The sequence below is a fragment of the Sipha flava genome, unplaced genomic scaffold (genome assembly GCF_003268045.1).
Source record: "Sipha flava isolate LNK unplaced genomic scaffold, YSA_version1 536_pilon_pilon, whole genome shotgun sequence".
Lineage (NCBI taxonomy): Eukaryota > Metazoa > Arthropoda > Insecta > Hemiptera > Aphididae > Sipha > Sipha flava.
The window spans coordinates 50687-63383 of record NW_020273517.1 but is presented as its reverse complement, the minus strand read 5'-3'; the positions used below and the strand labels follow the sequence as shown (position 1 = coordinate 63383).

Here is a 12697-nt window from a genome sequence, read left to right as displayed (position 1 = left end):
TGTACCGACTCTTCCACTCGGTACCGCATTAGCGCACTTGCATTTCAATGCACCTCCGGCAAATCGTTACGAAAAGCGAAACGCATACGTACAGTAACGAACTGTATTAATAATTCGTAATCAAATGTGATAATTTATATTCAGTAATACGATTGCACGTGTTCAGAAACCGTTTTTCGAATTTGCAGCACTTTTAAGATTGCTGCACCGAGAACGGTCATTAGCTCAATCTCACTGCACGGCCTCGATGGTCATGTTAAAAGTCGAGTGTAATTAACGGCGGTTCGTTTATTCGTTTATAATCACCGGATAACAATGTGAATGGACCAGAAATATCTTCTTTCCAAGATCTTAAGTGTTCATTCTCATCCTATCAGAAACAAAGCTATTTTTTAGAATTTAGAATGCGCTTCTATATTGATAATATACAAGTTTTTTTGCGAAACAATATGGGTGGAAAAAAAATATTAACACCGATAAATGTATAACAATTATACGATAAAACAATAAATTGCCTTGAATCGTTTATTACATTTATGTGTCTAATAAAATAAAGAAAACTATAGTAAAATTATGTGACTTTCTTTTAATAATTGTTCAATGGTTTTTTTTTTTTTTTACAAATCTCTACATTATTTAACTGCCAATGTTGCATTACTAAGATGCTCTCGGACTTTTTATTGTTAACAATAATCACCACATATGCACTGCGGAAAAAAACTAAACATAATCAATTAGTTTTGAATGGCATTTAACATTTTTTTTTTTTTTATCTCATATATCGAAGCGAAACAATGTTTTATTTTGCAAGTGTTGATAAGAAGTTGAATGTAAAAAGGTAACGTTTATCAGTCTCTTCCCCGTATCGCGTTCCTTTAACGATGGATCGTGTTATTATTCTTCATTCCACGAGATGCCAACCTATTTTGTTCTCAAATAACCACCCACTTCGTAGAACGTTACGTCACTCAACGGTGTCCGCAACAATCACACCGAATTGGACTAACTTCACAATTAACTGCATTATGGCACCGTTATAAAATTAATACTCGTCGTTCACTGTAATCGTTGGTTATTTTTTCTTAGTTTTCCAGCTCGATATCGTCGTGTTTTAACGTAACGATTTGTTTATAAATCGACTGTAGGAATAAAGATATTTTATTCGTTTGATATTTATATTTTATTCGACCGAACATCGTTTCAAATCTTATCCGTTCAAATTCAATAAAACGAACATCGGACGCTGTTCAATTCTCTCCGTATACCACGCGACGACGCTCGACACTGCAGTACCGTTGACACGGTCATGTCAAAAGGGAAGTAGCACCATCCTCCCCGTTACAACCCTTTACCGTGATATCACCACTCGTTCGACCATCAATAGGGACGCTCGATCGATCAACGGAACCAGTTTTGGGGACGGCGATGTGTCTCGAAGCACCCGGAACGCCAACGACGCTTGTCTGCATTTAGCCGTCTTCATGATTTTGCTTTATATCTTTGCGTCCCCGTTATTTCTCGCCGTCGTTTTATTACGCAAGAAATATGACCAGGGTTGGCACGAAAAAGTCCTGCCCGAAAAAACCTGAGCTGTTTTTCCGAGTGGGCTGCTTTTCTGGATAAAATAGAAATTCACTCTTATCTATTTTTTTTTTTTTTTTATCATACGTTAATATGGGTAGTAATTATTTTTTTAATTAGGTAGGTACAATTAAAAGTATAACACCAACGGTCAGTAGAAATGTTGATGTTTTTTAATGTAAAAAAATATGAGGGTACACTTGGGAGAGGAAAAGTTTGCTGGTGGATTTTCAGATCTTTTACTTGAAATTGGCAATGGTGATTATCCATCGTTTGATGAAACGATAACTATCCCAGAAAATTTGTGTACAGTTGTAATTACGGTTCAGGATTTATTATCAAAAATTTATCCAGAAATTGCTCATATTCATGATAAGCCTATGAAATAGTTGTGTGAACGTGCTATACTCACTCCAAAAAATGACCAAGCGGCGGCTATCAATGATACACTGCTGATGTCTTTTGAAGGGGAAGAAAAAGTATATATTTCTATAGATACGGTGGTCAACATGGACGATGCAACTAATTATCCGGTTGAATTTTTAAATTCATTGAAACCACCGGGCATGCCATATCATAGGCTTATTCTACGTGTGGGCACACCTATTATGTTGTTGCGAAATTTGAAACCGCCTAAACTGTGCAATGGGACCAGGCTTAAAGTCAAAGCTTTACATCGCAATATATTAGAAGCCACAATTTTAACAGAATGTGCAAAAGGGGAAACTGCGTTTGTACCACGAATCCCTTTAATTCCGAATGATCATCCGTTTGAATTTAAACGATTACAGTTTCCCCTGAAAGTCTGTTTTGCAATGACTATAAACAAGTCTCAAGGCCAAACTCTTAAATTTGCAGGAATAGATTTGCGAGAAAACTGTTTTTCACATGGGCAGTTCTACGTAGCTTGCTCACGCGTAAGCTCACCCAGTAGCTTGGTGATTTTGTCACCTACTAATAGATCAGTGAAGAATATTGTCTACAAAGAAGTTTTGTAGATAACATAATGAATAACTATTAGTAAAACATTTATTTTGAATCTTAAGTGATAAAATTTATCGTGAACAAAGCTTCTGCCGCCAAAAGCTATAACTTATCGAATAGGTTATGATAATAATCATTATCTTAAAAACTAAATTAATTTGTATAAAATATTATTTCAAAAATCTTAATTAATTTAAATTTCAATAGATTTAACAAATTAATCTTGGCAGGTTACATACATTTATATATATATATATATATATTAATTTTGTTTGGGTGTTTTCGGGTTTTTTAGGATTTTATTTGAAAAAAACCAACCGGGTAAGGTTTTTTCCACAAAACCCGGGCGTTTTGGCCCACGCTGATTATTACACCCCTACCCGACTTTTGTTCCGTTCGGATTTCGTTGTTATAAATCACGGGGCACGGCGGACGGACGCGCGAAGACGCGTGGACGACGCGGCGCACGGTACCAATAACCCGGTATGATGTGCGCGTTGTTATGCATACGAATGTGCCGCCGAGGCCGGAGATGAGATTGTTGACACGATCCCGCGCGGGTCAGCGGACATCGGCGTAAGTACGTGTACCACGTCGTCAGTGCACCGCCGTCGCGTTTTCAAATGGTTTATTATTTTTCTTTTCATTCTTATTCCTTTATTATTGTTATTATTATTATTATTTTTTTTCCGCATCGTTATTTCCATTTAGTCCGAGCGCGCAGCGTCATCGTCATCATCAACCGCAACACGGCACCACCGCGGATCCGTACCGCTCTGTACGAGCACGTAAAATAAAAAACATTACAAAACGCACAACGTATATAAATCGCGAGATCGTGTGCGCGTGTTTGTACCTTTTGTGCGCTGCAAATGGTCCGTCGGCTAATAACATTTGTTGTTGGTCCAATAACAAATACGCCCGAGCAAGTTTCCTTTTAGACCTCGTACGGCCGTCGCGCGCACTCGTTTGTAAAACGCAGTCGCACTCGGCCGCCACCAATATCGCGTTCGCCGTTCAATACCTATCCCCGACCGGCGGATCGTGCACACGCATCAACGCTCGTCATTATCATTGCCACCGGCTTCGCTGTTCGTCTTACATTACGCCGTATACGCACGTCCACAACGGCGGCCGACCGGACAACAAGAACACTCGAAACGCGTACGAGTGCGCGTCCGAAACCGATATGTTTCGGATTTTCGACCGCGAACCGCCAACTCGAATACGAATCACTCTCGGTCGCGTCGTCCTGGCCCTGTCCTGGACGATTTTACGTCGCGACCGAGAGTGATTCATACATCGCGTCGTTCGGCCGCGCTCAGTATTTCGACGTGTACATACGCTAGTGTACGATGTATACGAACTTTGGCAATACAAATACATATCTCTTGCGTTTTTACCAACACGTCCGGTCACTTCGTTCGCCTTCGGCTTTTCGCTAAATTTGGTCATCGGAGCACTAATTGTTGAAGACACGACCCACGTCGACCAGCGGTCGATCATAAAACGAGTGTCATAGGATCATAATTATTTTTTTTTCAAAACAACAAATCAATCGCGTCGCGAACAAATTCAAATCGCCGACTCTAAGAGGAAAAACAACTATATTTTATTTCCATTTTTTCCGGTAGTCGCACGATAACGGTGCGCGATCTTAGATTCGCTATCGCACAAGGGAAAACGTACCTTAACTCGTGCTACGGTTGACGAATAAAGGGGTATATGCGATGACGTAGGAAAAGATACGTGCGCGTTCCGGTTTCGATTTCGAATTCTCTGTGTATTCCGACGACAGACTTCCGCACAGCTTAAAAATTACATGATTCGTGTTTGATAATTTTCGTCGATTACAGTTTTAATCAAACTAAATTTGTTCTCGCTTGCCTACCTAATCCAATTTGTGTGGTAAAAATGTAATTGCATTGTTCAGTCGTTCGGAACAGTAGAGAACTAGAAAAAAAAAAAACGCGGCGTAACATCTTAAAAGATGTAGTTTTTGTAGTATATAATCTATTATTGACTATTAGATCGCTAGTCTTAAATTTGTTATTGATAATATGCTCAAAACTCAATATCTATGATTGTATGCTAATTATTAGAAAAAAATTGTAAGAAATGGCATTTGATTCTCGGTCTACGATAGGGCGTAATTTTAACGTTCTCCCCGGACGTGAACATTTTTAGTTTCGCCTCTGATTCCGAAAACCCTTCCACGAAATATAAGTTTCAACGCGTTTGTCTTTTCTGCATGCGCGTGAAGAGTGTATTTTTGATACGTGCAACAAAATAGGTCGACCGTATTCTTTAGTGCAATCCGTCGTAACGATGGATACGGTAAAGGTTTTAAATAAAATAAAACTACTAAAAATGCGTATCTATTAAAATCGAAATTAAACATCAGTATCGAAACTGACGGACTGCATACCGTTAAACAGTAACTATGTGTTTCTAATGAGGCTATAGTGTTCATGAATCATTCCCGGTCGGACATAATGAAATGGCATGGCCGTGCGGCGAATATATATTTTTTGTGTACTAGGTGACCTCAGCAATAAAATAAGAATTAGCTTTGGCATTGATCTCAAATGTCTATAATTTTGTTTTATTGATGTTTAGATCAACACCGCCCGTTCGAACTGATCCGAATTTTAAAATTACCTCGATCCGTGAACGTTTGCTGGTCCTTAACGACGGTAGTTTTTAAACGTACACCTATCAAAAAAAAACTGATCGCCAGCAAAAGCGTATTATTTCTTATCACATCGTCTTCACGGCCTCGCCAGCGAGTGCAATATTTCCACGCACGACGTATAATTCTGTGATATCAAGACATTTACCGACTCGTTCCAAAAGATTTCGGACGCAGACGAATTTCTTTATTTCGCTATCGTTTATTTTATGTTTCACATCAACCGTGTTGGCATCGCCTTCAGTCAACTCGAGCAGTGGCGTAGCAAGGGTATGACGAACTGTGCCTACGCCGGGGACGCGATTCGCAAAAGGGCGCAAAATCGTGCAAAAGTCGTATTTTTATCTTACAGTAAAGTCGGAATTTTTCCATTGTAATTTTTTGAAATACGTAGATGTTGTCTGTTTATACGCACTACGTGTGAATTTAATGTTGAAATTATGAAAACGGCACAAGGGCATTTACATAAAAAATCTCATATGAAGAAATCATCGATGAATTTACCAGTCATAGAGCGAGAAATGCAAATTTTCAAAGTTGAAAATCAACACTGTAATAATAATTTATAAATATAAATCGTATACTTGGAAAAATCAGCAGAATTAAAGGTTAAATAAATATCATAACGTCAAATTTTAATTGGTTAAAAAGCGTTTTTTTCTTAGTTCGCCAGGGGCGCTAGCCGGTCTTCCTACGCCACTGGACCCGAACACGGACCGTCTCTCCGCGTGGAATTCATACGCCGTTTCGTTTCTGTCGAACTCCGAAATACCGCACCGGACCTCGGTCTCCGATCGAATCCTGCCGCGTGGTATCGTCCTCATTATCGTGCGCGTTAAAATGCGCACAAATTACACTTCACACGTTACGTATGATAACGCATTACACGAATACGCGGTCGTAACGCGCGTGTTTATCGAACACGGATCGCCTTTAATATTTCAACCGTTTCCACGCGCTCGTTGTGAATGACTGTACGGGTTTTTCGGTTTACGCACAGCACCGCTTACGTGTTATTATTTTATGCGTTCATAATACATCGTAATGTAATGTAATCGCACGATCTCCCCGAGTGGTTTTCCGTCGTCCCGTTCCGAGAGGTCCGATGGCCCGACATTTTAATGCTAAATATCGCCCAGAAGATCGAACCGCGCAGATAACAGTGTTTATCGTGCGCGCACAAATATTAAATATTATGCGCGCGCGCGCGCGCACGGACGGGCACACCGATTTCCGTAACGAGTTCGATGGTTAATAAGACGAAGAAGACCACGTATCGACGAGTCGGACGGACGCGCGCGATCGGAGATAGTGAATTTCACGTCTACCTTCGTTTCGTGCCGCATAATTATTATAATCCAATAATCGTTACGCGGTCCCTCGACCGTGGCGACGTTGTGTACAAACAAATTAGCCGCGTCATAGCGGTTCGACGTCACCTGCCAACCGTCTCCTGTACGCGATATCGTAATCCTTTCGGGCACGCGCTCTAGCTCCGGGTGCATCGAAAACGGGATCGATACGCATTACCGCGAGCCAATATCGTCCGCTGGTGTACCGCACCGTAAACGACGCGCGACCGACTAACTGGTTTCCCGGGAGGACGCGCGTGCCGTCGAGACGGTGTAAATCGATTCGGTTTCGATGTGACGCGCGGTAAATACTCGATCGTTTATTGCCGATCAGTCGTCGATCAAGAGATTTCAGTTCATCGACACGCGCGTACAATTATCGCCGCGTTAACGTGAACGTTGCACGTGGCGAGCCAGCGGTATTGTTGGATTCGCGAAAGCGTACCGCCGCGGCAGCCGTTGGCCGAAGGACGCGTTTCCGTCCAAAGGACCCGCGGCCGTTTAGTCGCGGACACGCGCGTACGACGTTCACGTGTCTTAACGCGAAACATTTTTTTCCTCGCCTCGACATCGTTGCGAACAACGAACGGCCCGAGCCAAGCCCTATTCACCGGTCTGACGCGAGAACGGTTTTTATTGTATTTATTTATAATTTTTTTCAATCCGGCAATCAACGGTCGCGCAGCGATCCAACGGAATATCTCGAATTTGATACAGCAACATGTCGCCACTGAGAACGTGGACACGATTCGGCGCTGGACCGAATGATTTGATATTTGAAATCCTATTAGCCGACGCACGGTGGCATCATATACCCCTTTGCAAACGGTTATGGTACGACCGCAATCCGTACAGCACGAATAAGCGGCAGCGAATGCTGTAGTAACGAATTGTTTAATTCCCCGTCATATTTAGTAACCGGTCGTGAGTTCTTAGTTCCCAATGGTCGTCGTCCCCGTTGCCCCACACAATCGAGCGAAGTACGCGCGGGACGGCAACGCGCAAGTATTTCAAAATACTTCTCGATTGATCTCGTTTAACGCGCACACACGTTTCCGATGCACGTAAATATTGGGGGCGCGTATCTTAGCCGCGAACTATTCGTGGCTTACCGATGCATATGTATTTTATTCGAACTATGGTTGCTCAACGTCTTTGCCAAGCGTTATCGGTAACAGGTCGCGCGTCCGTTGCTTATGTACGAATTCGGAGTTTTGGTTACGTTTCAACTTCCTATCCATCTCCAAACCATCTTATGTGGCTTGATAAGACGTTAACATAAAATAATAAGATACATAATATGATAATTTTCAACAATATTTTTTTTTCTAATTTCGTTGAAATGTCCGGAGGTGTGGGTTGAACACACAAAACCTTACCCTAAGCACGCACCTGATCGCCGGCAACGGAGGAACGGTTTTAATCCACGCTAATATCGTAGTATTTTTTGTATGCAGTCCTGTGTTTTTTTTTTTTTTTTTTGTAATTTCTGCGGTATCGCACTACTTTTACGTGTGGTATTTGCAGTGTTTTGCTATAATATTTCCAATGCAAGCAAACAAATAAAATATAAATAAATAAATTTGCATTGTTATGCGTATTTTGCGGTAATGGAAAGCACAGTTCGCTACACGTCTCGCAGGTTATTCTACACGTTGAACTGCTATGTCACTGTACGAACGGTGTTTTTAAATAAATTGAAAATTGTTTCCGTTTGCCGTACGGTCCGCGAACAGATTCGAAATAATAAACGAACAATATATCGTAACTAAAGTAACACTGTAGCCATATATATATATATATATATATATATAAATGTGTGTGTGCCACGGACGTACTCACGAGGGGGGGGGGAGATCATGGGGCTTTGACCCTTCTCCTATTGGGCTGCTTCTTTTTATTTTACGATCGATTTTTTCTATATTAGCGAGGCATGTGTAGACGTATTATCTCATTGTACAATTTATGTTTACACAATTACAGTATAAATATATCAATAGGACAATAAAAAAAAAAAAAAAAAAAAATTATTGATAATAATTTACTGATAAGTGATGGCGATACGTCGTTGGTTTTTGATTAACCCCTTCTACCCCATTGGAAATTTCTGAGAACGCCACCGAACAGTGTTTAACCGAATTCTAATTTGTGAGCGCGTGCCGTGTCCTTGGTATAACGGTTCGTCGATCAGAAACGGTACACGCACCCGCACTGAATTCGTATTAAATTATACGAGTACGCGTCGCGCGAGGATAATCGGGCGTACACTTATCATTGCCGTGGGCCGAATTAGAGCAAACGATTCGGTTTTTTTTTTTCTTCGACAACTGGGCGACTTCATTCGGTCGTCCGTTACTCGAGTGTAGTAAACAGGTTCAAAACTAAACGAAATTAACGCAATGCTCGGAGAATTATTAATATTTTTCAAATCGATCCAGTTAAGTTCAAAAGACCTACCGTAAAACATTTAAAACTCTACAGGTGTTTAATAATAACGAATCGTTTTTTTTCATAATCTCGGTTTATGACTCGAGTTAAAAAAAAAAAAAAAAATTGATGATTCAGGTCGAGATAACGTTTTTTTCCAAAGGAGACTATAACGCTACATTGAAATTCTATCCAAACTCAACTTATTTGTATTTAGTATTATTTATATTTATTGGCTCTTATTTCATGGAATGCACCATAGTAACACTATTATTGTTAAACTTGGTAAATATATACATATATCATATATGCGTTATTTCAGTACTTAACTGATTATACTCGTATATTAGATTCTGTTTATTAATACCATATATTAATAATATCAATATCAATGGACAAAGATAGTGGAGTCGGTGCAGTCAGAAAATCTAGTCGGGTTCGTAAAGTATTTTTTTTCCGTTTGGAAAAATCCTTATCATAGGAATTGCAACTTTTTGCCTGAGAAAAATGAAATCGTCAACATATGTGAGGATAATAAGATTAACAGCATTTTCACACGTGATCAATTTCGCATAATCAATTTTTCAGTTGATGGATATAAATATTCAATGACTTCAGCGGAACAATTACCAAAAATCAACCGTAAACTAGACCAACCAAAAAAAAAAAAAAAACTGTAAGATATTTGTATCAAAATTATCGTAATAATAAAAATATAGTGTGTGTAATAATGATGTGTTTAATTTCAAGAAATAAACCAAGCACAAATAATTCCAACCAAAATATGGCCACCCCTAAAAAAAATTGGCGTCAGACTTACTTCAATAATGGTAATAAATCAGTTAATCATAAAATATTAATAAAAACCATAGACATGTGCAGAATTTTTTTAGAGACCAATATATTCATCCACCTCTTTCCTCTTTCATAATATACCTAATTATATATTATTATTATTCTTCTTCGACTTTCTCCCCTCTATTTGGGGTCAGTCACCTTTGTCCTAAACCTCCCCATTCATTTCGACAATTTATATTTTTTCTAGGCATACACCAACAGCCCTCATATCATTCTCAATCGTATCCAAACATTTCTTTTTTGGTCTTTTTCTTCCTCTTTTCCACTTAACGATCATTTTCATAACCACTCTTACTGCTTAACGTTTCTTCTCGCCTCATCAAATGTCCAAACCATTTCAGTCTATTTTCTTTCGTCTTGTCCACTATCGGCGTTACACCAATACTACCTCTCACATATTTGTTCCCTTATTCTATCTTCTCTTATCATTTCACTCATCCATCTATGCATAAATCTGTAAAATTTACCTTTTAGCCTTTAATTTTAATCTAATTCTAAAATTTTTATATTGAGTAGAAAAAGAAGCAATTTATAAACCAGAGGAGAAATTTATTTGGACGATAGATAAGATATTATTAAAATTGGAAGTTCTGTCAATGATAAATCATGTAAGATCAAGTTGATCAAGTTTGTTTCGTAATAATTATTATAATAATATTAAAACGGTTTATAAATTATATATGTGTACTGCACAGATATTATATGTTTAACAATAATTTTTAAAAATAATATTATTTGTGCAAAGTAGAGTAAAAAACGTAACTATAGTTACGATTCGCTCGTCAAAATTTTACGTTAAATTTAATCCATTTTAAATGCTAATAACCAATATTTATTAAAGATATTTGTGTCAACTTAAGTATAATTATTTAAAACCACGTAAAACGGGTTACATATTATATAAATAATTATTTTGACGGAGATGTTCCTAAAAATATTTGGTAAAATATAACTGGAACATAAAATTTAAAACTATCTATTTGAAATCAAAATAAATTAAATATGTAAAATAAAACATCCTAGGAATAGTTTTTAGAGCACGTTACTGTCGTGTATCTGAAAAACTATTTAAATAATATAACTGGTTTTATAGCTCTATGATGGTTTATGCATTGTTACAAACAACATATGATATTGCGTTTACAGAATGGTTTTAGACGTCCAATGGAAGTCACAATGAAACGTTTCAGAGTTTTCCTTGGAGCGTTATTTTTACACGACTGTAACATTCTTTTGCGCGGTGGGAGCCAACACATAAAAATTTACCAACTCGCCCGCGGGCGTATATAGGTACAGTGCAACTTCCAATTAACACTCACCGTAGGGACCATAAATAAAGACCACTATTTGGAGATAGCCGTCCTGTATATGTGACAATACATGGCATAACTCTTGGTGGGATGAAAGAACACACAGAGGTGGCCGTGTGTAAGAGGTGACCGCTAATGGAAGTTTCACTGTACTAGTTAATATTTAATCAGCACTGCAGATAACGATTGAAATCGTCTCCTTATATACATGATATTTTATGGATAACATTCGTCGCCGTAGAAAGTTTAATTTCGAAAATAACATTTTTCTCTGAAAACATTGTCGTACGTTTCATTCAAAAACGCGTCTATAACTAACCGATTATTTAAAAAAAAAAACCTATCGAATATGCAAATTCCAACGAGGTTACAACTGTATAGGTGCGTAACCGGCAAAGTGGCCATAGCCAACGCGTCCGCAAGAATACATATTTTATTTCTGTATATTCGGAATTACATTATATAAAAGATGAGCTGAAGCAACGATCGGTCATAATGATTAAATTACCGGTTAGCATAAAACAGTTCTGTACACCGTAGTAACCAACAAGGGCAAAAAATGAAAGACGGCCAAATGTAGAAATGCCAACATTTATCTCATCTAGCCCTCAAGTTTTCGGAGGAGCCATGATATGTCACGAAGGTCAAAAATGACAATTACAAATTGATGTTTCAAAAACCGTTAGTTATTGACACACGGTTTAGCTGGGAAATCATCGTCTAAGGAGTTCAAATAAAAATGCATAAGTCATCTGGATATAATTTATAATATACAGTATAATCTATAGAATCGGATTTCGATGACGACTGCAGTTTGTATACGAATACGAATGTGCATACACACAACAGCGGTATCGTATTATAACAGTTTGGTTCACTGTTATGCATAACGTACATCTCGTCGTAATAATTATTGCTATACATATAACAGTACGTAGTTGATTTTTAAAACGATCGAATCACGAACGTTTAGCGGTTAGACTTATATTCGTTTTATATATTTTATTATTATATATATATTATTTATATTTATATTTGATTTAGATTCAAAATCGGTATGCGCTGAGTCTTGGTGGGACTTATGAGTTCCGGTTAAAAAAGTGGGGGAAGAGTAAAAAAAAAAATTTTGAAAAAAAATCAGAGACCTTTTTGGTTTATGATAAAAAGTTGAGCCAAAAAAAAATATTGACTTTTTTAATTTTTTCTTAGAGTCGGACTCAAAGGGTAAACTCACTGCAGCAGCCCACGGCGAGCGTTTCTATGTACAGTACGATTTCAATTCCCGTGGTTGATTAGCAAAATAAAATATTTTCTAAGTCTAACCGAAAAGTTAAAAAGTGTATACATCAACCTAAAACTGTTTCTACTCTTTAAAATGCGATTTTCGAAAATTCCACCCTTATAAACACGTCTAGAGTATTAAAGGAACCACTACATCAAATTCTATGTACTTTGTCGTTTCTGATATGTATAGTGATCATCAGGTGATTGAG

General features: G+C 38.2%; 1 protein-coding gene across 1 annotated transcript; it reads left to right on the top strand.

The window, feature by feature from the left end:
* The first annotated feature begins 1769 nt into the window (after positions 1–1769).
* Positions 1770–2579, top strand: LOC112690965 (ATP-dependent DNA helicase pif1-like). The gene is made up of 2 exons (XM_025565071.1): positions 1770–1895; positions 1971–2579. Exons 1-2 carry the CDS (start codon positions 1770–1772, stop codon positions 2577–2579), a joined length of 735 nt encoding a protein of 244 aa, XP_025420856.1.
* Positions 2580–12697: the final 10118 nt, after the last annotated feature.